This window comes from Myxocyprinus asiaticus, chromosome 3 (assembly GCF_019703515.2).
Source record: "Myxocyprinus asiaticus isolate MX2 ecotype Aquarium Trade chromosome 3, UBuf_Myxa_2, whole genome shotgun sequence".
Classification (NCBI taxonomy): domain Eukaryota; kingdom Metazoa; phylum Chordata; class Actinopteri; order Cypriniformes; family Catostomidae; genus Myxocyprinus; species Myxocyprinus asiaticus.
The window spans coordinates 4,334,732-4,361,080 of record NC_059346.1 but is presented as its reverse complement, the minus strand read 5'-3'; the positions used below and the strand labels follow the sequence as shown (position 1 = coordinate 4,361,080).

Here is a 26,349-nt window from a genome sequence, read left to right as displayed (position 1 = left end):
AGTATTGTGGCGAAGTTTATGTTTATTTTAAGAGTGAATTATTGAACTGATTGAAAGCATTAAAAAAAGTACATATGCTGTACACAAAGGCAAAGAGAATAATAGCCTGACCTGAAGAGTGTTACTGCTCCCCATCTCCTCCTTTCCACACCTGAACCCTGAAGTTGTGTCACAACCATATATACAAGGATGAGCCAAAACATTATGACCACTCACAGGTGAAGCGAATAACGTTGATCATCTCCTAACAAGGCCACATGTCAAGGTCTGGGTAGATTAGATGGTAAGCGAAATGGGCAGGAGTAAAGACCTGACTTTGACAAGGGCCAAATTGATATGGTCAGACGACTGGGTCAGAGCATCTCTGAAACAGCAAGGCTTGTGGGGTGCTCCCGGTCAGCAGTGGTGAGTCCCTACCGACAGTGGTCCAAAGAGGGACAAACCACAAACTGGAGACAGGATGTTGGGCGCCCAAGGCACATCGATGCGCAAGGGCAATGAAGGCTATCCCATCTTGTCCGAACCGACAGAAGGTCTACTGTGGCACAAGTCACAGAATATTTTAATGATGGTTACAGGAGGAATGTGTCACAACAAACAGTGCATCGCACCCTGCTGCGTATGGGGCTGCGTAGCCACAGACCGGTCAGAGTGCCCATGATGACCCCAGTCCACCTTCAAAAGAGCCTACAATGGGCACGCGGGCATCAGAACTGGACCTTGGAGCAGTAGAAGAAGGTTGCATGGTTCGATGAGTCCCATTTTCTTTTACATCACGTGGACGGCTGTGTACGTGTGCGTCGGTTATCTTGGGAAGTGATGGTACCAGGATGCACTGTGGGAAGACTACAAGCCGATGGATGGAGTGTGATGCTCTGGGAAATGTTCTGCTGGGAAACCCTGGGTCCGGCCATTCATGTGGATTTTAATTTGAGAAGTGCCACCTACCTAAATACTGTTGCAGACCAGGTACACCCCTTCATGGCAATGGTATTCCCTGATGGCAGTGGCCTCTTTCAGCAGGATAATGTGCCCTGCCACTCTGCCCACATTGTTCCGGACTGGTTTGAGGAACATGATGAAGAGCTCAAGGTGTTGCCCTGGCCTCCAAATTCCCCAGATCTCAATCCGATTGAGCATCTGTGGGATGTGCTGGACCAACAAGTCCTATCCACGGTGGATCCATCTCGCAACTTACAGGACTTGAAGGATCTGCTGCTAATGTCTTGGTGCCAGATACCACAGGACACCTTCAAGGGTCTTGTAGAGTCTATGGCTCATTGGGTCAGCGCTGTTTTGGCGGCAAGTGGAGGACCAACAGCATATTAGGCAGGTGGTCATAATGTTTTGGCTCATCAGTATATGTGATTGTGAGAAAGTAATTGTAGTCTACTTTTTGACCGAAAGTTATATTTATGTTTTATGCATCAAATGTAGCATCTTACAAAGAATCTGTGGCATGGGGGTGGGGGGAGACAGGTGTTAGAGTAATTAAAGCCCAGGTGATGAGCCTTACTGCTCCCCCCCCCCAATGCCAAAGAATCATACCAGGGTAAAAGAGAAAAAGAAAGAAAAAAGACCAGCTTCTTAATAAAAAAATGCTGTCAAATTGAAAAGTACCTTAAGCTTAAAATATCTGAATTTATAACACATAAAGTGTTGCTCTAACATTCATCATTGTGGCTCAGTTTTTTTTTAACTATTAGCTAGAAGAAGTGGGTGTTTGTTAAGTTTAACATAAATACTGTATATGTTTATATTATAAAATTTTAATCAGTCACATTTTATGAATTTTACAAATCTTAGGGTATATAATTTGAGGTGTATATAATCACATTTGGCACAAATCACATAATGGTCCAATCTAAGGGAAAAAGAAGAACATTTCAGTGTACAGTACTTTTTTATATAAATTGCACAATTTCAGTTTCACACATTCAATCAGTTTTCGTTAAAAGACCAAGACCATTCCCCATTACCTCTAACAGCACTTCACTATGAATATTTGGCACAAATAATGTCACATTTACACAGGATAACATACAATTTTAATATCTGATATCATTTCTTTCTTTAATAAACGCCCTGAAGTCAAACTTTAACAATATTGCAATTTAGATCCTCAGCTTTGAAATTAAAAATTTCTGCTTAAAGATTGTTTCAAGTGGTCGGATTTTGGGCACTACAAGGCATTGCATGTACAAATTAATTTGTTATTTCGGATTATAAACCACCATGACTGCACATGTACAGCTATATAATTAATATGCATTAAATATAATAAAATAGATGTAACTGACATTTACTGTATAAAGATCCTCTTTTTGAGAGTGTGTGGTTTTATAAGGTTATTGATCGTTTATTTATAACGCACAAATATATAGATATCTGCTTCCGTTTAGACAGAAGCAGCCTGTCATATAGAATAATAATCATTATGTTTAATATATAATTTATTGTATTTATTTCTAATGTACTGTATGTATGCAGTGGTGTCGTCATTCACTGGATGAGCAAACTGTTTGCGCTAAATATCATGTGCATTCACAGATTGACGCCTCCCATGCACAGAGAAGTTTCAATAGTTGTCATAACTGGTTTAAAATCAATTGATTCAGATAATTTACAGTTAATAGTTATACCCCCCAATGCCAAATATAAAAGACAATTGTATAGCAAAAGATTTCAAACGCTTGGTCGTGTGTAAACACTCAAAAATTTAAATTTCACCTACAAAATGCACAAACTGCCTTGTATGTCATTTGACAGTGTGAACAATTTAAAACTAATACAAACTTACATTAGAGCTTCATGAAACCAGCAAGCAAACTCAAGCTCTGATGTATCATGTAAACTGTATAAATATTTGTATATACAAAAGTAATAAGACCATTGTTTCCTATAAATGTACAAAATGTAACATCATAACCTCCTGGCGAGTTTTTCTCGTCGAACCATATTACAGACATGTACGATTTTTTTTAAATATTTTTACCTTTAAACTTCAAACTATCTTCCACAGATAAAAGGAAATCCACAACCATTACTCTCACTATACTTAAAACAATTAAAACCCTTTGACCCTCCGAAAGAACCCTTAAAAATTCCACTTAGTAAAGAAGGCTCCAAGGAAAAGAGCACGGACACATTTCATGGTCTTTTACATGCAAACTGCATTTTTAAAAAATGCTAAAATGCACACAGAATTGGAACATCTATCATTCAAAACATTTTACAAATCGCCCAATCCCTTGCGTGTTTGTTTACATTACCTTTATCAGTATTTTTGTCTTGATTCCCTAAAATCTAGATGAATTTAGCTCAGAAGCGAAAATGATATGATATTAAGACTTGTTTTCAGAGAATATACTTTAATTTAGACTTATTTATATATTTGAAATTTAGTTAATTTTTCTTATGCCATTGGCCAGTTGTTTTTTTAAGTACTGACCTCACTATATTTTGCTTTATTTATGTTGTTTAAAGTATGTTTAGGAACGTTTTTGCAATGTTTTGGCTAGTTTGATCATCTCAACTCTGTTTAACATATTTGACCATGTTTAAATGAATTTTTCCTGTAATCGGCGCTGAAAACGGGGAAAATAAATCCAGAGAATTTTGTCTACACTTGCACAATTAAACAATATTTGTAAAGTGTTGGGTGTAATCTGATAAAGTAATTTATTACTGTAATCTCATTACTTTAATAAAACGTAGCGTAATTCTTGTAATCAGTTACTGCATTTCAATTAAGGTAATTACTTTTAAGTATTTTACTTGAGTTACATAATATTTTTTATGTATAACATTTCAAATCTGGATTCACTTGTGTTTCTGTTGCAACCGAACGGTGTACGACAATAAACAAGGGAGACATATAGACATTGTTTTGAATTTGTCAAGCTGAGATAAAAAAACTTTCCAGTAAAATTGTAAAAGTAAAGTAATTAGTAATGTTATTATTTTCTGATGAAGTAATCAGCTATTTTAGAGAAGTAAATAGTAGTGGATTACTTTTTTGAGTAACTAACCCAACAATGCATGTGTCTAAGTAAACGAAGTCGATCAAGTTCAGAGAGTATGTTTTTACCTTCCCTGACAAATCCGAACACAACTCGAACGTTGAAATATTTGATAATGTTTCAAATTTGACGTTTCTTCCTACAGATTAGTGTTCTGTCGACTGTATGCATTTTTGCAGTCCTGCATGGTCTCCTTAATTTCAGCTAAACTGTAAATACGATGTTGTGTAAATACGTTACGAATTGTGATCATGCACACTATGGCTATTTTCGGAATGGAGTACAATCACACAGTATACACTAAATGTGGTTTACTATTTTTCAAAAATAGTATGTGAAACAGTACGCATTATGCAATTATAAACACTTTAACCCTACATTGTTGTCAACTGACTTTATTATTATTATTGTCACGTGACCACAATGGGCCTCTTTCATGAAACTTTCGTAAATATATGAGTAAATTCGGAGTAATTTGCACGTAAAATGGACCTTCCAGAAAACTTTCTGCCGGATTCACAAATGCTTCATACTCACCAGATTTGTTAGTAAAACGTGTGTAGGTTAGTGAATTACAAACATTTGTAAACAGGGGGCGTGTGCACATTCATTCACAATTATCATAATCCACGCCCATAGAAACACCATATAAGGAAAGCTTCAGACTCGCTAGTAAATGAGAATAGGAAGCTTTTAACATGTATGCGAACAGTAATAAAAGTTATTTGTATTTATTTTTTTTTAAATGGATTGCATTCATATTGGAAATTATTGATTTCTCAAACACTCACATGCTCGTTCCAAAAAGAAAGCGAGGAACTTACAGTCATTGCATGCTTTTGCTGTCATTGGAGGTTCTTCTGTCAATTAAACAGTCCAAGAGGTCAATAAAAATGGTTTGAAATGAAGCTTTAGTGTAAAAACAATGTTCAGCTCACGCCGGGAGGAGAATGTCCACCACCATTAAAGAGCACCTATTATGGTTTTTAAACGTGCCTAATTTTGTTTTAAAGGTCTCATACAATAGATTTACATGCATCCAAGGTCAAAAAACACTTTCATTTGCTCATAATTTAAATTGCAGCATTACCTTTTTTTCCCAGTGTCAAAAACGACTCGTTCAGTGATCCGTTCTAAAGGATTCATTCTAAACTCCTCCTTTCAGAGAGCCTACTCTGCTCTGATTGGTCAGATGTTCCAGTCTGTTGTGATTGGTCTACCGTTTAGTGTAGTGTTTGAGGGCGGGTCAAAGCTGTTCGCGAGCAGCCAATGAAGACCAGAGGCTGGTTTTGTGTTACCAAATTACGTAGGTTAGTACAGGAAGTAAGTCTGGAATTACTAACAACTCGTTTCGGTTGTTCAGAATCGGTTCTTTCTTTTGGGAGTCAATAACTCCATTTGTCGTGCACTTTGATTTTTGAAACGCTTCAGACTTTTTTACATTCACAAACAGCTATGTAACACACTACATGAAAGGTAATATTTGAAAAACCATAATAGGTGCTCTTTAATCTTCTCTGGTTCAGTTGAGCGCATCGCCAGCGTCAGTGGCAAAACTTCTCAGGTAAATCATGATGGTAACAGTTAAATTTCCCTTGCAACAGGAAAAATCTTTAAAGAAATTGATAGAATGCCTGAAGAAGGTCTTTGACCAAAACGCTGTAAGATATTACAGATTTGCAAGCTAAACAATAGTGTGCGCACATTATCAACTGAACACAATATACCGATGCCGAGCTCATATCAAATATACAAAATAGCCAGTCACTTTAGAGGGCATTCATTTTTTTTCTCGAGAAAACCAAACGCAAAATGTGTCTTTCCATTTCATCCAATGTCAAGAACTTCTGCTGGGAAAGCATATTGGGAAAAAACTATAGCCTACTTTTAAAAATAAATACAAGCAGCAAAGAAACGTTTCTAAATAAACGTTTTTTTTTTTTTTGTTTTTTTTTTAATGCTATTTTTTAAGGTTAATTTCACTAATTTAATTATAAGTAATTTTTTTCATTACTTATTTAATTTTAGTTCAAAATGTAGTCATGTCAGTTTGCCTGAAAGAACATAAAACATTCGGATGTCACAAGCACGATGTACACATGGTCGGGAGCAAGTGTAAATTTTGTTCGTACCAACTAACCTTTTTGAAAATACGAAAACTTTCATGAATCAGAAAATATACGTCAGAACGCCTTTACGATTTACACAAAAATTAGTTCTTCTCGTATTCTGTCATGAATGAGGCCCATTGTGTGCATGTTTTTACGCAAGTGGCATCGAGTTATTCGAGCGAACGAGTAATCGTTATTTCGCATTTTTAATCCAATTTTGTGTGAAAACGTCTTGACCTTCTGATCACATAATACAGAAAGAAATCGCAGCTGTATTCTGCATTTACTGGCAAATGCATTAGGTCATCAAAAACTTTGCATACTATGCACAGTATACATACTATATATTGTAGACAAAGTATGAGTAATATGGTAGTATGCTATTCCGTATATAGCCTTTGTAACTGGACCGGACTTCACGTTCATTCCAGTGTTTCGTGACCATTTTGCTACGTAAACCTCTACTGTCCCCTTTTGGAACAATGCAGCTGTACCATTTATATTTCTCATACACATACAGCAAGTATGCAACATTTTGTGGCAGCTTAACACATGCAGGGAAGCATGTCAAAACAGACATTATGGAATAAATCACCCACTGGCGTAAAGCAGCATGGAAATGGGATCCCGCATCAGAGAGGCAGTGTGCAAACGCAAGAACCGACCGAACAGAAACTAAAGGCCAGTGAGATCCACAATAGCTTTGATGAAGATGGTGTCATCGCGGACGTATGAGTTCTTGCCCTCCAGCTTGGACAGCGGGCAGAAGAGCGGGCAGCCGCTTGCGATGTTCATGTCGCTGACTGGCCTCTGGAATGAGGAGGAAGTGATGTCAGGACGGAACGCATCGATGATGTGCTCTCTGTTACTCTGGTCCAGCAGCATTAGAGTTACCTGGAAGAAAGAAACCAAATAAAGTCTACAAAGAAATAACATTTAGGTTTCCCAGCATTGACTTTTCCATACACTTTCCAGCGTTTGTGATTACTAAACACAGTCTTTTAAAGTCATTTTGATTCAGACCAATTTGCAAAATAATCATTTAGACCCATTTGAGAACTGTTTTGACTAATTCATTAAATAGAACTCAAAAATAACAATTCATTGACAAATTGAACGAGTCTTTCAAATAGCTCTTTCAAATAGAAAAATATATATTCAGATGTTATGTATTTACATGCTTATTCCAGGCCTGGAAGACACAATTTTGAAATTCACTGATATTTCCAGGATTTAATCGTACTATATCTGGTCACTCATATGAGGCTAAACCTGAAGGTCATCCAACTTTTTCCTGTTTACTGACATGTCCAATTAAAAACCTTTCTTATAACAAATTCGTGTAGGCCTATGCAATGTGCATGTCTATATAACAAAACTGAATGTGGTTGCAAACCCAAAATATTCTTTCTATAGAAAAACAAAAGTGAATTTTTGAAGAATCTTCACACAGATCTTTTCTATGCAACGACAGTTCAAAGTGACCACATTTGTTAAAAAAACACCATAAAAGTATCATAAAAGTAGTCAGTCCAATGCACTATATTCCAAATCTTCTGACCCGATAGCTTTGTGTGATGAACAAATATCAAACCGTCATTTTTTATTCTAAACACCAACATGAATCAGATTTCTGAACTTCGGTTGAGAAGTAATAACAATTTAAATATCAGTCGGTTTGTCACACAATACTATCATATGGCTTCAGAAGACAAGGTTTATAGCACACAGAAGTTAAGTGGACCACTTTTATGATACTTTTATGGTTTATCAGTCCTTTTCGGAGCTTGAGGGTGAGTAAATAATGACATCAATGTCATTTTGTGGCAAACTACTCCTTTGAGCTAAGTCTGGAGAAAGGTAATGTAAAAACGTGGTATTTTACCTTCTGGTTGAAGGGCCATTTGAGCAGAGCATCACTCATTCCCCTCATCACTACAAAGAACAGCGAGAGATGACTCCCACGACCCGTCCCGTCCCCGTTCAGGTAAATACGTAGACACATCTTATAGCCGTACTTGCTTGTGTAAAATGCTGAGTTAGAGAGTGTGTAAATCAAATTATAGAAATCACAAGTCAAAACTCACTGAAACACTGCAATTTATTTCGCATTATTATTATTTTTTTGTAGCATAATTAATTTTAATAATTAAATATTTACAATTCATGCATAATTTATAACTCATTCTATGTGTCTTGTTTTCCAGTTAAAATAATATCTAAACATCCTTATATCTGTAAATTATAGAGGTTTATGCTTACAACATGAATTTTTTTTTAATTGGGGTAACAAAAATTAACTTAATTCAATAAATATTCCTAATAAGTCATAATATATTTAGAAATGTTGCTTCTCAAGTACATTTATCCTGTTTTAAAGGTATAGTTCACCCAAAAATGAAAATTCTCGAATTTGCTCATCCTCGTAACATCCCGGATGTGTTTGACTTTCTTTCTTCTGCAGAACACAAACAAAGATTTTTATAAGAATATTTCAGCTCTATACATCCATACAATGCAAGTGAATGGGTACTAGGGCTGGGTGATATGGGCAAAAAAATCATCACAATATTTTTTTTTCATATTGTTTGATATCGATATTTATAACGACATACACTTCATATCATTAAAGGGGGCAGAACTGCATTCCACATGTTTGTTAGACCTCAAGAATTAATTAAACATAACTTGTTTGTTTACAAGTAAACTCCAGAGGGTAATTTAACTTTAAAGTACACTCAGTTTAGGATTTAATGCTACATAAGGTGTGTGACCTCTTTTTGATGAAATTTCGCCAATTTCATCATCTTCAGCTGACGTTTCTGAAACTCCACTGAAAGACTTTATGACGCTCCACACTACAGCTCAGTAGGTGGCGGTAATGCACCATAAACTGGATTGCCAACCGCCAATAAACATCACAAGAAGAAGAAACACATTCTTGCCTGTGACAGCCCTATGGATCATGAAAAAGCGTTTAAATAAATAGTACATACATAAACAGAAATGGTGTTGATGTGTTGTTGTGTGTTCAGTCAATAGCTGTTGTACTGCATTGTCAGTGCTGTCTTGTTCGGTACACAACAATGTTAAATTAGCTAGCTGCTAGCTAGCGGCTGCTCCCAAGCCTCATTACCGGTTTCCATGACAGCAGAGCTGCCTGCTAATACTTTCTAACAGGCTGATTTCATGATTGTGATTCAGTTAGCAAGTTGAGTTTATAACTTTGCTGAACTGCTTGTGTTTTTTAGCGACACATACCTGATCCGATCGTCTAGATGTAGAACATAGGCTAAATTACTTAAAAGTTTATCATCGATTACAAAAATTACTTTTTTTCCGATAAATATCTATATCGTTTTATCGGCTAGCCCTAATGGGTGCCAAAATTTGGAAGCTCTAAAAAGCACATAAAGGCAGCATAATAGGACTCCAGAGGTTAAATCTTTATCTTCAGAAGCGATATGAAAGGTGTGGGTTAGAAACAGATCAATATTTATGTCCTTTTTTACTATAAATTCTCCTCCCTGCCCAGTAGGTGGTGATATGCACAAAGAATGCGAATCACCAAAAACAAAAGAAGAAGAAGAATGTGAAAGGGAAGGTGAGAGTGGAGGCTGATAGTAAAAAAGGACTTAAATATAGATTTGTACCTCACACACACCTATCATATCTCTTCTGAAGACATGGTTTAAACCCCTGGAGTCTTATGGATTACTTTTATGCTGCCTTTGTGTGCTTTTGGAGTTTCAAAGTTTTTGTACCAATTCACTTGCATTGTATGGGCCTACAGAGCTGAGATATTCTTCTAAAAATCTTCATTTGTGTTCAGTAGAAGAAAGAAAGTCACACATCTGGGATGGCAGATTAGGGTGAGTAAATGATGAGAGAATTTTAATTTTTGGGTGAACTATTCCTTTAAGGATATTTTTACTGGAATACACTACAAAAATATATATATATATATTTTTTGTAGCATATTTACAGTGTTGATTATGTTGGTATGTTCTTTTACCAGGTGAGAACATGGCAGGCGCTCGTCCAGCGATGGCATCTTGCCTCTTTTTTGTATAATCTGATATTCGCCAGATAAACACACCATCATAGGTCGTGGCGGACATCTCTCGTAATCTACCCTCCATTTCAGCAACAGTCAGGTCTTTAACACCCACCTGCCGTTCCAGCTGTCGCACCTGTGTGATACGGAAACCAACACAACATGAAGAGCTGTCGGAAGGTAAGACAGAGATTCTGGTCCAGAATCCAGAAGGTTAAACTTTGCCTGTTACGAGTGGTTTGAAAGGGCATTACCATCCGATCAGAACATTAAAACACACATACAGAACTTCACAAAACTTCTTCAGTATGACTGATATTAACAAACACATGCACGCACATCTGAATCTCAGTTAATACAGGTACTCCACTAAAATAACTGACGATTCTGATCACCCAGAACGCATCTTAATACCAGGTGTAAACAGGGCCATACTGATCACTCTGATGAAGTGACCAGCAATACTTCTTATTTTTGAGACAACACACCTTGTTACTGAGTGCCTCGATTTTATCCTGATCAAGTCTGTGTTGGCGGTTACTGGCTTCCATGGTGGTTGCGAAGCGTTCCACTTCACGATTCAGCACGCACACCACGTCTTCGAACGTCCCGGCCTTCACCTCCAGCTCTTGGCAGCGCCGGCCCAACTCCGCCACTTTGGTCTTCTCGCTGTGGAGCTGGAGCTCCAGCGCCGCGCCCACCGAGCTGGGTAGAGGTGTGAAAGAGGTGGGCAGGGTGGCAGCGGTCGGTGGAGGAGGTGACAGCACCGCGGCGGATGCAGAGGAGGACGAGGATGAAGAGGAGGGGACCCCCTGCACGGGAGGCCCGGTCGGGCCAGGGATGACGCTCAGCTGACTGACTCGGGCTTCCAGGTCTCGAAGCGCCTGGTGAAGCTCGTGTGCTTTGTGACCGGCCAGCTCTAGAGTTTGGGGCTGCAGACCTTCCAGACTAACCTTCATACTCATGATGTAGTGCAACAGCATGTTGAGATGCTCGTGAGCACATGCGCGCTCGTGGTCATGGATCTTCTCCTTCTCAACCTTCAAGGGAACCCAAAGATATCATATAAAAGGAATAGTTCAGAAATGTGAAATGAAAAAGCGTTGAAATTTAAGTCGTTCCTTCTTCTGTAGTTGTCAAATCTCATTTGTGCTTTCATTAACTTTTAATATGGCTTGTCAAAATGCACGGCGTTGTGATATTTGGTCATGACATGCGCAAGAAACAATGAGGTTTGATGTTATTGATGTAGCTGCCGTATGGAGCTGTTCAGGTTCTATTCCAAAAACCTGGAAGACAATTAGCATTTTCAAACCATGGGTTTTTATCATTTTAGATTCAAATTTAACTTTGAAGCAACTGTGTTTTTAAAAAAGCATGTGGCTATCACAATGCTAATTAAGGACCACAACTACCAACAGAATGTGAGTTGCGACTGGTTAGCAACATGCATTTTTAAAAGACACAACAGCTTTAAAATCCACAATTAAAGTATGACTGTGTGTCATTATTGTTCATGAACAAAATGTGAAAGTCTCTTCAAGTAATTTCAGCCACAAATCTTATTTTACTCGTACTTCGAAAATACCTATTCTAAAAACCCATAGGAAACTCGTTAGGGAACACATGGCCAATTAGCCTTCCGGGTTTGCCTACAAAGTGACGCCATGGCTGAACAGCTTTATATTATTTCAGCGCTGTTTGCTGTTTTCTTTTTTATTTGAGAGTGAATAATTACTTAAAGGGGTCATGACATGAGGAATATATTTGTTCTTGATCTTTTGGCAAGAGGTCATTGTACTGTAAGTTTCAGAACTCAAAACTTCCTCCTCACTGCAAAAAGAGCATTTGTTAAAACAAGCTGCCAAAACGACTCGTTCTCTACTTCCTCCACATTGTGATGTCACACTGTGGTACACATTTGCATCTGACCGCCTCCACAACAACACATCAAAGCATACTTTACCTTTAATCACTTCCGTAGCCAACCCAGTAGTGGTGAGCTGTGATGGTGTGTTCAAGTCATGTCCGAATGATCGTATTTACGAGTTGAACGCACATGAACGTCACCACAAAGTCGTTACTTGAGGATTTTGACAGTGCAGTTCAGTTTGTATGCATTTTTAGTACTGTAAATGCAAAATTAGAATAAAACTTGCCAGAAAATAAGACTCATTTAGCTGGTTAATGCACAGCAAGCGTTTGCAACAGAACTACATTTCCTATCATTTGTGGCCTCACAAGAATGATAAAATAGGTAGATAAAGCATTAATTACACACCTAATGCGTGGCTTTACTCTTTATTTTGTTGCATTGGTGCTAAAAAAGCTTCATGCCTTCGTTAGTAAGTAAATATGAAATTGCAAAACAGGTTCGTTCTTTCCAATTAAAATCACTTGACCTCGTAAGTACGAACTTCCCAGGAGGGCTTGAACGCACCATGAGATGGCAAGTAAAGAGCAGGTCATTCAAGAGAAGAGAGCCAATCATAACAGTGGGTGTTTACTGTCAAGTCTTAAAGGAGAAGCAGCACCAAAACCAAGCGTTGTGGAAAATGATAATGTTTTACAAATACTGTATATGTAAAGTTTTTTGTGCAAAAAAACTTTACTAATATTATAAGTTAATCTCAAGGAACATGTTAAAAATAACAAACAAGGCATGTCATGAACCCTTTAAATTTTGGTCTGTTCATCATACTAACAGATCATATGCCTTTAAAAGACTTGGAATATGATGCATGGACTACTTTTATGACACTTTTGGGTGCTTTATTAAATGTTTAAGTGAGTCACTGTCTACTGCCACTGTATTGAATTCAGCCAGCAAACATTAATTAAATTGTCTCCTTTTGTCTTCCACACAAAAAAGAAAGTCATATAGGTTTGGAACAACATGAGGATGAGTAAATGATTGCAGAATATTTGTATTTTTGGGTGAACTATTCTTTTGAGAATTTACAAGTTAGATTGAATTTTTATTTGGGAGAAATTGTGATATTTGACAAATTTTGTTAATAAGGGTCTATCCGCCCATACTAGATTGATTTATTTATTTACTATGCAATTGTCCTGTTTTTCGTAAACTGTAGACTACAGAGAATATTTTTCTTGTATATTGTCATTTTTACTGGTTCATCACTGCAACATTGTAGAAGTGTGTCAGGAACTGGAAATGCACACCCTTTTATACTAACGCACTACTATTTTTTTGTTTTGTTTTAAGTTCACTACTAGCATCACTACTTTTAGTTAGTTACTCGCCAACACTGGTAATAGTATACTGTACTTACTGACATGTCACAGCCAACCACATGATATCTGCATGGAGTTCTGAATTTGCTGCAGAACTTGATGTGGTCAACGTACTGAAAACACAAAAGTGGAGAGCAAAATATGAAAATACATCTACCACCCTGATGCATTGCTTATTCCGCTTTGTTAATTAGGTCAATAATGAGTGTTACTGAGCGACAATTATCATGTCCTTCTGATGTGATGTGTTTTCGATTAACACACCTTCTCCCTGGGGATTTTCTTCTTCGCACATCCTTCACAAATCATGGGGTATTTGGGACAGATTTCATCATGTGCCTGTAGAAAAACACATTTTACAACATAAAAATACTTTCTCTAAAATCTCATTTTTTAATGCTTACTTTCTCAGGCTACTCCTTCTAGGGGCAGTGGTGGCTTGGTGGTTAAGGCTCTGGGTTACTGACTAGATGGTTAGGGGTTCAAGCCCCAACACTGCCACCATTGGGCCCTTGACCAAGGCCCTTGACCCCATCTGCTCCAGGGGCGCTGTATCATGGCTGACCCTGCGCTCTGACCCCAGCTTGGCTGGGATATGTGAAAAGCAGGGGCAGTGGTGGCTCAGTGGTTAAGGCTTTGGGTTACTGATCAAAAGGTTGGGGGTTCAAGCCCCAGCACCACCAAGATGCCACTGTTGGGCCCTTGAGCAAGGCCCTTGACCCTATCTGCTCCAGGGGTGCTGTATCATGGCTGACCCTGCACTCTGACCCCAGCTTAGCTGGGATATGTGAAAAAAAGAATTTCACTGTATATGTGCAAATGTGTGATAAATAAATATTATATTTAATTAATTTACCTTGATGTTTTTGAAGTGAAATGGCTCTTTACAGTATTTACAGTTGAGCGTCCTCTCGGGGCATTCACGCTCGTTATGACGCTCCTGTTCATTAAGTCTGATGAGCTCTTTGCACAAGGGACACGGCAGAATCATGAACTCACATTTGCCCTCATGGTTCAACTACAAATAATAATAATAAAAAGAACGAATTATGAAACAAGTTACCAAATAAGTAATACGATATAGTGTCCATTTATGCATTTTGAGAAAAAGTCTATTATAAACTCCAAAAAAGTATTTGGACACTCAGGCCACACTAATTTGTATGTCATTGCATTAGATAACAAAACAAGAATTTATTTTAAAGAAAGATAGCATAAGTACACTTTTCAAGCAAAACATTTGACAAAAAGAGGTTTGTCAGGTAGACTTTCTGCTTGTCAAACGTTAGTAGGACACGTCCACAATGTGTTGAACTCCACCTGTGGTTACTTCGCTAGGATCCGTGTGAACTTAAAGGAATATTCGGGGTTCAATACAAGTTAAGCTCAGTCGGCAGCATTTGTGGCATAAAGTTGATTACCTCTAAAATTAATTTCAAAGCATTCCTCATTTTCTTGGAACATGAGGGTTTGTTAATTTGCATCGTCATGGCAACGAAGTTGTAAAATTGGCTATAACTTTACACAGAAAAGGTTAGTAAGCGATTTTATGACACTAAAATCACATTAACACGCATATTGTTTACATCTTGTGGCTATACTTTTGAAACAGTGAGTATTTTAATGTTTACGGATTGGCCCCCATTCACTTCCACTGTAATGGGGCTTTTCCACTGCACGGTACGGCTCGACTCGACTTGACTCTGCTCGCTTTTTGGGGGGTTTTCCACTGTGGATATTACCTGGTACTTTTTTTAGTACCACCTCGGAGGTTCCAAGCGAGCAGAGCCGATACTAAATGTGACGTCAAAACTCTGCAGATCACTGATTGGTCAGAGAGAATCGTCACTACTAGCGTCTCTGGATTTGCGACACAGCACATCAACCCGCTAGTTTTAAAGTTAGCAACAGCGATAGCAGTATCATTTGTTCACGCGACTTTCGATTTGTAAAAAGAAATGGCTGTGCGCAAAACCACGCCGTGGTCAATGAACGAGGTGCAGATGTTCCTTTCGTTAGTAGCCGAGGAGAGGATCCAACGAGAGCTGGATGGGGCGACGCGAAGAGGCGGAGCACCTATGACGATCAGCCTATAATCCCACTCACGTTGAGGCTGCACTAAACTGCAGTGGAAAAGCAAGCTCAGAAAAATAAAGCGAGCAGAGTCGATTCGAGTCAAACTGTAACATGCAGTGGAAAAGTGCCATAAGTGTCTCATTGGAACCTGGATTTTTGCTTTTTTTAAAGAAAAAGAGGGGCAATTCAAAATAAACTTTTCTGATAATCAACATTACTCCACAAATGCTGTCGATTGAGCTCAACTTGTATTGAACCCGGAATATTCCTTTGAGGAGAACTGTCTTCATACATCCTCTAAAAATCACCATAACACCAGTAGATTAAAAGTCATGGAGCAAAAATGCACAGAAAAGTGACGTTAGTTCTGAGAAAGCTCTAGCAGCATTTGTTTGCAGATGCCACTTTCTTTGATATGTTGTCATGCAATGACTTTCAGACATTTTTAAGAGTTACGTAAGTGTCCAAATACTTTTCAGGGCTACTGTGTATCAGTAATTCTAATAAGTGCTGCTATTAAACACACAACCTCATAATCTTTTATGCTGCCTTTCCAGGAGCAACCTTCATTGATGCACACAGCAGGAAGATTTTCAACTTCTCTCCTGGCAGCATTATCAGGAAACGCCTGCAAGTAAATTTATAGCATTTGCACATTTTGCTCTACAACGAAGGATTGGCTTCAGATAATTTAAAAAGTTTTTACTGTGCTCTGGATATTTTAACCCAAAAAGCAAAGCATCGTACTTACACAGCCTTGTTTGAGAATAGATGTGGGCTCTTCAAAGATGTCCTCTTTGATACAAGCATTACATTTCTGTGGTCCAGATCTACAATGACAATGCAACATATTTGATATTTTGAAATCAGTCATTAATTATCATATTTCATGGTCTAAATGTATTGCATCACTACTGTTTAATTGTCTTAACAGCTAAAATCAACTTGGATTTTCTTTTGGCAACAATAGTGTTAAAGTAAGCAAGTTTAGGTTTTAGGCTTTGGTTCTGTGTAAACAAAATCCAATTTTTATTTACAGATAAACTACCCCTTGAATTCCAGATGTTTAATAAGTGTTCAAGGAATATCAATACAGTGCTGCCTTGTAAGCACTGTAATAACTACATCTGTTTTCAATCAGCAAGCGGCATTACCCAACAGTCCGGTTGAAGCAGTAAGAACAGAAGCGATGGCCGCACTGAGCTTGGAACGGTCTTCTCAAAATGTTCTGACAGCAGTTGCATAAATGTTTGTCTTCAAGTTTGTTGGCCAGAATCTTCTTTGGGAACCCTGGCTTGTTGTTCTCCATGGAGGACGGGGGAGAGGGTTCTTGCGCAGCCATATCCACCTCTAAATGCTCTGGATCTAAACAGAAGACACTGCATAATGACTTTAAACTACAGTCAAACAATAGATAAGAACAGTGGCTATATTATTAAAGACAATTATTGAACAACATATGCTTACTTGATTCTTATTGGTCACTTTGTATATTTTATATATATATATATATATATATATATATACACTCACTGAGCACTTTATTAGGAACACCTGTACACCTACTTATTCATGCAATTATCGATTCAGCCAATCGTGTGACAGCAATGCAATGCATAAAATAATTCAGATACAGGTCAGGAGCTTCAGTTAATGTTCACATCAACCATCAGAATGGGGAAAAAGTGTGATCTCAGTTTCATCAGCTGCTCTGCCTCTTGTTCTTCTGAGCACAAACGCATCATTGACGCGTTCTTTCACCCATCTGTGCTATTTTTCAATCTTGGAGTATGTAAATGGTCTTTGACCGTTTCGATGTGTTTCCGGCGATGTGCACCTCAGTGCGCCTACAGTATGTGTGTGTGTGTCTTGTTCATCGTGCTTTGGACTATGTGTGTGCGTGTTTTTCGGCTCATGTCAGCGTAGATTGCTTGTGAACCAGTCATAATATGATTCAAGCTTTGCAAAGGAATTTATTGAAGAATGGGGCAGTTGGACCAGATCAAAAACTTAGTAACCATTTCATTCATATTTTTTTTCTCCCCTTTTCTTCCCAATTTGGAATGCCCAATTCCCAATGCGCTCTAAGTCCTCGTGGTGGCGTAGTGACTTGCCTCATTCCGGAGGGCGGAGGACGAATCCCAGTTGCCTCCACATCTGAGATCATCAATCCGCACATCTTATGACGTGGCTTGTTGAGTGCGTTACCGCAGAGACGTAGCGCGTGTGGAGGCTCATGCTATTCTCCGCGGCATCCACGCACAACTCACCACACACCCCACCGAGAGCAAGAACCACACATTATAACGACCACTAGGAGGTAAACCCAACGTGACTCTACTCACCCTAGCCTAGCAACCGGGCCAGTTGGTTGCTTAGGAAGCCTGACTGGAGTCACTCAGCACACCCTGGATTTGAACTTGCGACTCCAGGTGTGGTAGTCACTGTCTTTACTTGCTGAGCTACCCAGGCCCCAAACCATTTCATTCATGAATATTTCAAATGTCATGACTGTTTGATAGTTTATGGTGCTGAGTGTTAACAACTGTGCTTGAGATGAGCAGTTTAATATATTCAGATGCAATGTGTTGGATGTGCATTATATTAAACCCTGCAATTTTGTTTTTTAATGTTGAGGGGTTTGTTTTAAGAAGGTGCTTAGGCCAAAACCAAGCGTTTCAGACAGAGGGCCAGAGACAAGGTGGAAAATGATCGTATATTACTAAATTGTGACTGTTTTGGTGCAAAACAACTATCATAACATTATCACTGGACCTCAGGGAAGATAATACAATGATAAAAAACAGCACTTCATGACCCCTTTAAATCAAAAGTTGTATTAGTTAACATTAGTAAATGCACATTAACTAACAATGAAACAACTGTATTTTTATTAACCAACATTACAAAAAAAGATTAATAATAATGCTGAAAAAATATATTGTTAATTGTTTGTTCATGATACCTAATGCATTAACTTATGTTAAAAATTGAAACCTTATTGTAAAGTGTTACCGATTATTGAAATATATTTATAACTGAGGTTTGTAAGCATGTTATGAACAATAATAGGAATGTAATTTAATTTATTATGTTGTTGAAAGGATGAAATTGCAAAAGCTTTGGATCTAATGCAGCCTAAATAAATATAAATATTAACAGGCATATGCTTTTATGATTGACAGAAACATGCACAACAGGCTCCTTAATATAAAACCTAATCTCTTTGTATTTAGGTTTCGGTTGTATCTGTATGTTTCCCTACAAACATCCACACCAATGATGTATAATGGTATATAGTGATATAAACATTCACATGTATCACATCCAGGAACATTCATGCATATCTACATAGCACTTTTGACATATATAGACCATGCAAGCCCATCGATAAACATCATCCAGTCAGCTGACAATTGCACATCACATCTTTTCCTCTGTTGCTAAGCAAATGCAACATCTTTCAAAGGATTGTTGCATCCATTCTGTTCTGCCACGCCTCTTTTAAAGGCATTAATGGTATATGGTGAGCCTGCCAAGAAACATACAATGCAATAAAAGAAAAAAACAAACAATGCATTGTGAGGTAGTCACTGGTATACACGACCTACCGCACACGCAGCAGCAGGGCGACGCGATTTTGTTTTCATTTGCTCGGTTCTGTTCGGTTCCTGGTGGAGAGAGGCGCGCGGCGCGGCAGCTGTGTTTTGGTGGTCGACATTGTTGAGAAGAGCGCGTGCTCTTTCACAGGATTACGTCATTTAATCTAAGCGTGCAGTGGGCATTTGAATCTCTGTGGTGTTTTTTTTTTTTTTTTCTGTTTTTGAACTATCATGGTAAAACCTCCTGAGATGCAGGAAACAACATTGTTTGTTTGGTGCATAAGCACTACAATGCAGATACATATCATTTATATTCAGTGTAAATAATATTAATAGTATGTATTATTATCATTATCATTATATAGTTACATCATCGTATGTTTACATCATCGTATGTTAATATTATAATATTGGCCAGGCCTTCATACATTTGGTGCCAAAACAAAGCTAGTTAGTGTCAAATTTACAAAATGTTTTCAAGACAAGTAGAAAATAATATTTTGATATATTTTGAGGTTTCATATTTCATATATCAAAGAGAAAATGCAACAAATCAGGACAAATCTAGAACAGCATTCGGTACTTTCACACTTAAATTTCCTGCAACGGGCTGTCAAAAACATATTGAGCTACAAATAACACATAAGCTACACATAAGTATTTTCTCAGGCACTTATTGAGTCTAAATAGATGCACAACTTAGCATAACATTATTTCAGTAGTACACCTTAATGACAACAGTCAAGTCATACTGTTCATGTGTTGTACTTGCTATAGTTTACTTCCATGTTGTTTCTTCATCAAATAGCAATGCCAATGTAAATCAAGTCACTCACTGAAACAACAGTGCCACCTTGAGTAAGAAATAACATGTATAATATGTATGTGTACATGCATATAGATAAATCACCATTGTTGTTAATTTATTGTTGCAAAGAAAATCAACATGATATAGTATTTATTTGAATGAATATAGTACTAATTCCTCCTTTAATAAACAAAGAAATAGATATCCTGTGAAAGTAAAATATGAAATATTCATAAAAATATAATATATGGAAGTGCAATCTTTCTCCCACTCTTACATACCTAGGGACTCTAATGACCGTATACACTTTTTGTACTTTTATCATTATATTGTACCATTATTTATTATTTTTTTTAATTTTGGCTGTGTGTGTGTGTGTGTGTGTGTGTGTGTGTGTGTGTTACACTATTTTTAAGTCAAAGACTGAGGAATACTAAAGAGGTGTAGGCACAACTCCAAAAATGGATGAGGAATGAGGCCCCAGGTCACTAAAGACCCAGGGTATGCGTTTAAGGTTTAAAGCAGCTTTACAGAAAATCACACTGCAATGTCTGAAAATCTATTAAATATCTTAAAGTCCCAAGTTATCAGTTTCGTTGAACAACTTAATTGAAAATCATGCTGTGGAGGTGGGGGCATGTTCGAGCGCCGACTTGTGAATGGAGAGAGAGACCAGGAGATGAGAGCAATAAGGAGTTACACCTGTGGGCAATTTTCCCTAACAGCTGTTCTGTGTTGCAGTGAGAGTTGACAGAGAGATAAAGGGGAGCTGAGAGCCACAGAGGGGGAGAGGAGTGACACGTGCCTTTCTGTGTGTGTGTGTGTGTGTGTGTGTGTGTGTGTGTGTGTGTGTGTGTAAAGTGTAAAACGTAATAAAATATGGGAGAACGTGGACTATTTATCTGGCTTCCGCTTCCTCATTTATTAATCAAACAAAGAACCTGTTACAGTGGTGTCATGACCCGTATTTGAGGAAGAAGTGCCTTCATGGAGTCCTCACCATTAGCCGAAGTCATCAAGACTCTTGCCGGGCATCCACCAGATGCAACATCAAGCTGGGCCTACGTGCGGAGCAGGAGCAGCATTTCCAGATCCTGCTCCAAGCCCAGGGGAGTACGGTTGCCCTCTCATACCCATATTTTGCAATTATAAAAGACTGGTTGTATCAGGTGATGCAGGACCCTCAGACAAAGGAAGATACAACTCAGTTGTTAGTGCCAAAAAGACCTTGGGAAATGTTATTCCAGGCGGCTCATCATAATCCAATGGCAGGCCACTTAGGACAATTGAAAACACGAAACCATCTCATGGTCTGTTTATACTGGCCGGGCATTCATGGGGATGTTCGTAGGTGGTGTGCGATGTGCTGCGAATGTCAGCTGGTGAATCCACCAGCCAACCTAAAAGTGCCATTGCGCCCCCTACCACTGATTGGGGTCCCCTTCAAAAGAACTGGCATGGACCTCTTCACGCCATTAGAAAGGTCAGCATGCGGACATCGCTTTGTGTTAGTCCTGGTGGATTACGCAATGCGATATCCAGAAGCAGTGCCTCTTCGCAACATCTCCATTCAGTGTGCTGCAGAGACACTCTTCAAAATTATATCCCGAGTGAGGATCCCGAAAGAGATCCTCACTGACCAAGGCACTACATTCATGTCACACACTTTACGCAAACTTATGAATTACTGGGGACTGCCTGGTTGAACGATTTAATAAAACCATTAAGAATATGATTCGAAAATTCATTCATGATGATGCTTGAAATTGGAACGAGTAGCTTGAGCCCCTATTATTTGCAGTTCGAGAGGTCCCGCAAGCCTCCACTGGATTCTCCCTGTTTTAATTACTTTATGGACGCCGGCCACATGGCGTGTTGGATGTTCTAAAGGAAAATTAGGAGAAGGGACCTTCACACACTAAAAACGAAATTCAGTACCTTCTTGACCTGAGAGCAAAACTCCACACACTCAAGAACATCAGTCCCGACTGTATAATAGGGGTACAATAGGGGTACTCGGCTGCAGGAGTTTGCACCGGGAGATAAAGTACTTGTATTGATACCCACATCTAGCTCCAAATTACTCACCAAGTGGCAAGGACCCTTTGAGGTCACACGGTGAGTTGGGGACATTGACTATAAGGTCAAACGATCAGATGGGGCAGAGCACTGCAGATATACCACCTCAATCTCCTTAAACATTGGAGAGAGGAGATCCCCGTGGCTTTGGTGGCAGTGGTTCCAGAGAGGGAGGAGCTACAACTGGAAGTGAACTTAAAAACCAAAACCAAGTCACCCCGGTCCCTTGTGAAGACCACCTCTCACCATCCCAAATTACAGAGGTGACCAAGTTTCAAAGATAATTCTCTGATGTGTTTTCGCCTCTGCCTGGTCACATGAATCTCATAGAACACCACATTGAGACGGCCCCAGGTGTGGTGGTACGTACACACCCCTACCGGTTACCCGAGCACAAGAAACAAGTGGTACTTGAGGAACTTAATGCCATGCTCGTTATGGGAGTAATAGAGGAATCCCACAGTGACTGGTCCAGCCCGGTGGTTCTAGTACCTGAGGCCGATGGGTCAGTCCAGTTCTCTGTGGATTTTCGAAAAGTCAATGTGGTGTCTAAATTTGAAGCATATTCGATGCCTCATATTGATGAACTGCTAGATCGGTTAGGCGCAGCTCACTTTTATTTAACACTGGATTTAGCAAAGGGATATTGGCAGATCCCCTTGAAAACAGCATTTTCCACTGTGTTTGGTTTACACAAATTTGTGACCCTTCCGTTCGGTTTGTTTGGGGCCCCAGCTATGTTTCAGCGGCTCATGGAGAGAATCCTACGCCCCCACACGCTGCATATGCCACTGCCTATCTGGATGACATCATTATTTATAGTAATGATTGGCAGCAGCACATGCAGCATCTGAGGGCTGTCCTAAGATCACTGCGGTGGGCGGGGCTCACGGAAAACCTCAAGAAGTGTGCAATTGGGTGGGTGGCAGTTCGGTATCTGGGCTTTTACTTGGGACATGGGCAGGTGCATCCTCAAATTGATAAGACCGCAGCAATTGCGGCCTGCCCAACACCAAAAAGGAGGTGAGTCAGTTCCTGGGGCTGGCTGGCTATTACCATAGGTTTGTGCTTAACTATTCGACCATCACCAGCCCTGTGACTGATCTCACTAAAACGGGAGCACCAGATCCGGTCCAGTGGACGGAGCTGTGCCAACAGGCTTTTATTCAAGTGAAGGGTGCACTTTGTGGCGGACCGCTTCTACACTCTCCTGATTTCTCTCTCCTTTTTGTTTTACAGACCAATGCATCGGACAGGGGGTTGGGAGCCGTGTTGTCCCAGGTGTTCGAAGGGGAGGAGCATCCGGTGCTGTACATCAGCCAGAAACTCTCGGTAAGAGAGTCATGGTACAGCACCTTTGAGAAGGAGTATCTGGCCATTAAGTGGCCGGTCCTTAGCCTTCGATATTACCTCCTGGGATGGGCTTTCACTCTCGGTTCGGACCACAGCCTGCTCCAGTGGCTCCATCGCATGAAGGATACCAATGCATGGATCACCCGTTGGTATCTGGCTCTTCAGCCATTTAAGTTCGAGGTGGTCCACAGACCAGGGGCGCAGATGGCTGTTGCACACTTCCTCTCTCGGAAATGGGGGGTAGTAGCGGGCAGGCCGGATGGTCGAGCGCCAACTTGTGAATGGAGAGCAGACTGGGAGATGAGAGCGGTAAGGAGTTACACCTGTGGGCAATTTTCCATAACAGCTGTTCTGTGTTGCAGTGAGAGGCGACAGAGAGATAAAGGGGAGCTGAGAGCCACAGAGGGGGAGAGGAGTGACAAGTGACTTTCTGTGTGTGTGTGTGTGTGTGTGTGTGTGTGTGTGTGTGTGTGTGTGTGTGTGTGTGAGTGTGTTTCTGTCTGTACTGAAAAGTGTAAAATGTAATAAAATATGGGAGAACATGGACTATTTATCTGGCTTCCGCTTCCTCATTTATTGATCAAACAAAGAACCTGTTACACATGCCTTAATGTTTTTGTTATGATACATAATTCTTATATATATGGTAATATAAGATAACTTGTTAACATGAACACTACTACACTTATATTAGCTATACAATGCTTAACAGTTTATAACATATTATGTATGCATTTTATTTTATGCATTTTTTAATTAAAAGTAATTATAAATTATTATCCATTTGACTAGTAATAAAAAAAATTATTAATTAAACCTATTAATTTAAATAGATATTTAACACCAAGTTACTAAATCATGGTCCTCTTAGTAGTACACTGTACACTATGGCAGCAAAAAAACCTACCCTGATATTAATATCATATGGGACTATGATTACACAGACCATAATAAAAAAAATAAAAAAATGAAAATTAGCTTTTACATTAGAGGCTGGGTACGTGCATATTGCCTAACATGTCCCTTTGATAATGAAACGTAAAGATACCTATATAAAGGTATGTTTCAATTTTTAAAAAAGTTTCAAAGCCAAAAGGTCACCTAATTGCAGGAATGACCCTTATATAGGCTATCTTATTCAAAGCAGCACCATATTTGATTTTTGAAAGGACAGAAAACAAAACAAAAAAACATCTTTCCAAAACAATTCAGTAGACATAAAATTCCAGGAAACCCGAGTTGCAAAAATTAGATGCGATCTAGGACCTTTATACAGCTTAATAGCCTACAGTGCATGCCAATGCACAGATTGCAAAGACTGTATTCCGCACAGCATCGTTTTCATTCCCGTTAAAAATAAAACAGTGGCGCTATACTTTCTGAATAAGGTCGGTTGTTTCTTTCTTAACTCTGGTTTTCTCTCAGGATATGGCAGGATGCTCCAAACCTTGCAAGAATAAAGCATATCGTTTAAACTGGGGTACATTGTTTGTTTTGTGATTATTTTATTATCCTGCCACTAGAGGGGCGTAGAGCAGTCCATACCTGTCGTTACATCATCCTACCGCTAGAGGCGCTGCAGCTCAAGCGCGCACCCGATGCGCGCCTCTCTCCTCACGGCATTCCATAGCTGAGAGAAACTGAGGGATGAGAGAGGGATGCTACGGAAATGTTTCCCTCACCACAGAAAACACGCTGCTATAAACACCGCGTAACAACAGCATGTGACTGAAATACCCCAAACGAAGACCATCAATCAGGTAATGGGGTTATTATAAATAAAGCGCCACTGAATATTGTTGCTAGTTTGGATGTTCACGGACACGTCGCTTTAGCAGTGCTGGTTGGCCCTCACACATAAACGAGAGCAAATAATTCACCTCACTAAACAAACACAGGTAAGAATGAGCTGTTTCTTCGCTACAGAATTCACACGACTCCGACAAAGGTTGAGAGATACGAGCTGGTTACATGTAAGTGAAATAAAATTGAACAGCTGTTTCATAAGTGTCATTGGTTTTATAGGTCAGCTGTTACACACAGAGAGAAATGAAAGTTTGTGTAAGGTTAATATATAATGCAATTTAAAAAATATTATGATATATTTGTATTCAAGATTAGAACGTCTTTTTTGTTACTTGTGAGGTTCTAATTCTGTGTCCGCTGCTTTTATAGTATATAATTATTATTTTTTTAAATGATACAATATATGTAATATAATTTCTGCTGCTTATATAATAGTAACACAACTTTATAATGATCTGCTTCTCTTAGTTAGGTTAGGTTAGTATGGGTCTTAATCTTTGTGTGCTGTGATATACTGTATATTTCTACATTTAGGGCTGGGTAGGGGTGTAACGGTATGACATTTTCACGGTATGATAACCGTCACAACAAATACCACGATATTACGGTATCACGGTATTTAGATGCATTGATAATATTATGAGCAATTTAATATTTGGTTATGAAATATGTCTGATAAACACACAGAGAAATATTTCAGTTATAACCAATTCTTGAACTTTATTTTAGATGTCTTCAACTTTAATACTTTATCTTTTGATCTTGAACACCAGGACACTCTAAATAAATAAATAAATAAATAAAAGTAAAATAAATAAAAGAAAAAATTCACAAACAGGTAAAACAATAATACAAATAATAATACTTGAAACATGTACAGTAGTCAGATGATGATAACTAAAAAAATATTTTGTTATTGTTATTTTATGATTTATGAAATGTAATTGTAATCATTTGTAATGATAGTTGTCCAGGTTAACACTTCAGATATGCATTTGTATTCATTCAGTAATTTGTTGCATTTGTGATTTAGTTTAATTCTAAACTATACCTACTAAAATATATATTATACATTTGCAGTTTTGTTATTGGTATTTTTATCCAATACTGTCTATTTTCTGCCACAGTTTCACTGTAAATTTCCTGCATGCATACTGTCAGTGTCAATTTCCTGCACACC

General features: G+C 38.7%; 2 protein-coding genes across 3 annotated transcripts in view; one reads left to right on the top strand and one right to left on the bottom strand.

Moving 5' to 3' along the window:
- Window positions 1-1,782: 1,782 nt before the first annotated feature.
- Window positions 1,783-19,246, bottom strand: LOC127423392 (TNF receptor-associated factor 2). The gene is made up of 11 exons (XM_051667651.1): window positions 19,133-19,246; window positions 16,676-16,886; window positions 16,273-16,351; window positions 16,051-16,149; window positions 14,302-14,463; window positions 13,710-13,784; window positions 13,484-13,558; window positions 10,679-11,230; window positions 10,149-10,326; window positions 8,019-8,167; window positions 1,783-7,027 (listed from the first exon to the last, which is right to left on the bottom strand). The coding sequence occupies exons 2-11, from the start codon at window positions 16,861-16,863 to the stop codon at window positions 6,809-6,811; spliced, it is 1,776 nt and encodes a 591-aa protein (XP_051523611.1). The 5' UTR covers window positions 16,864-16,886; window positions 19,133-19,246; the 3' UTR covers window positions 1,783-6,808.
- Window positions 19,247-24,984: 5,738 nt separating this feature from the next.
- The window catches only part of LOC127423322 (rab-like protein 6), a 45,725-nt gene continuing 44,360 nt past the window's right edge, over window positions 24,985-26,349 (top strand). For both annotated transcript variants that reach the window (XM_051667529.1, XM_051667520.1), the window contains exon 1: window positions 24,985-25,123. The gene's annotated coding sequence lies outside the window, so the exon portion shown is untranslated. The remainder of the gene's footprint in view (window positions 25,124-26,349) is intronic.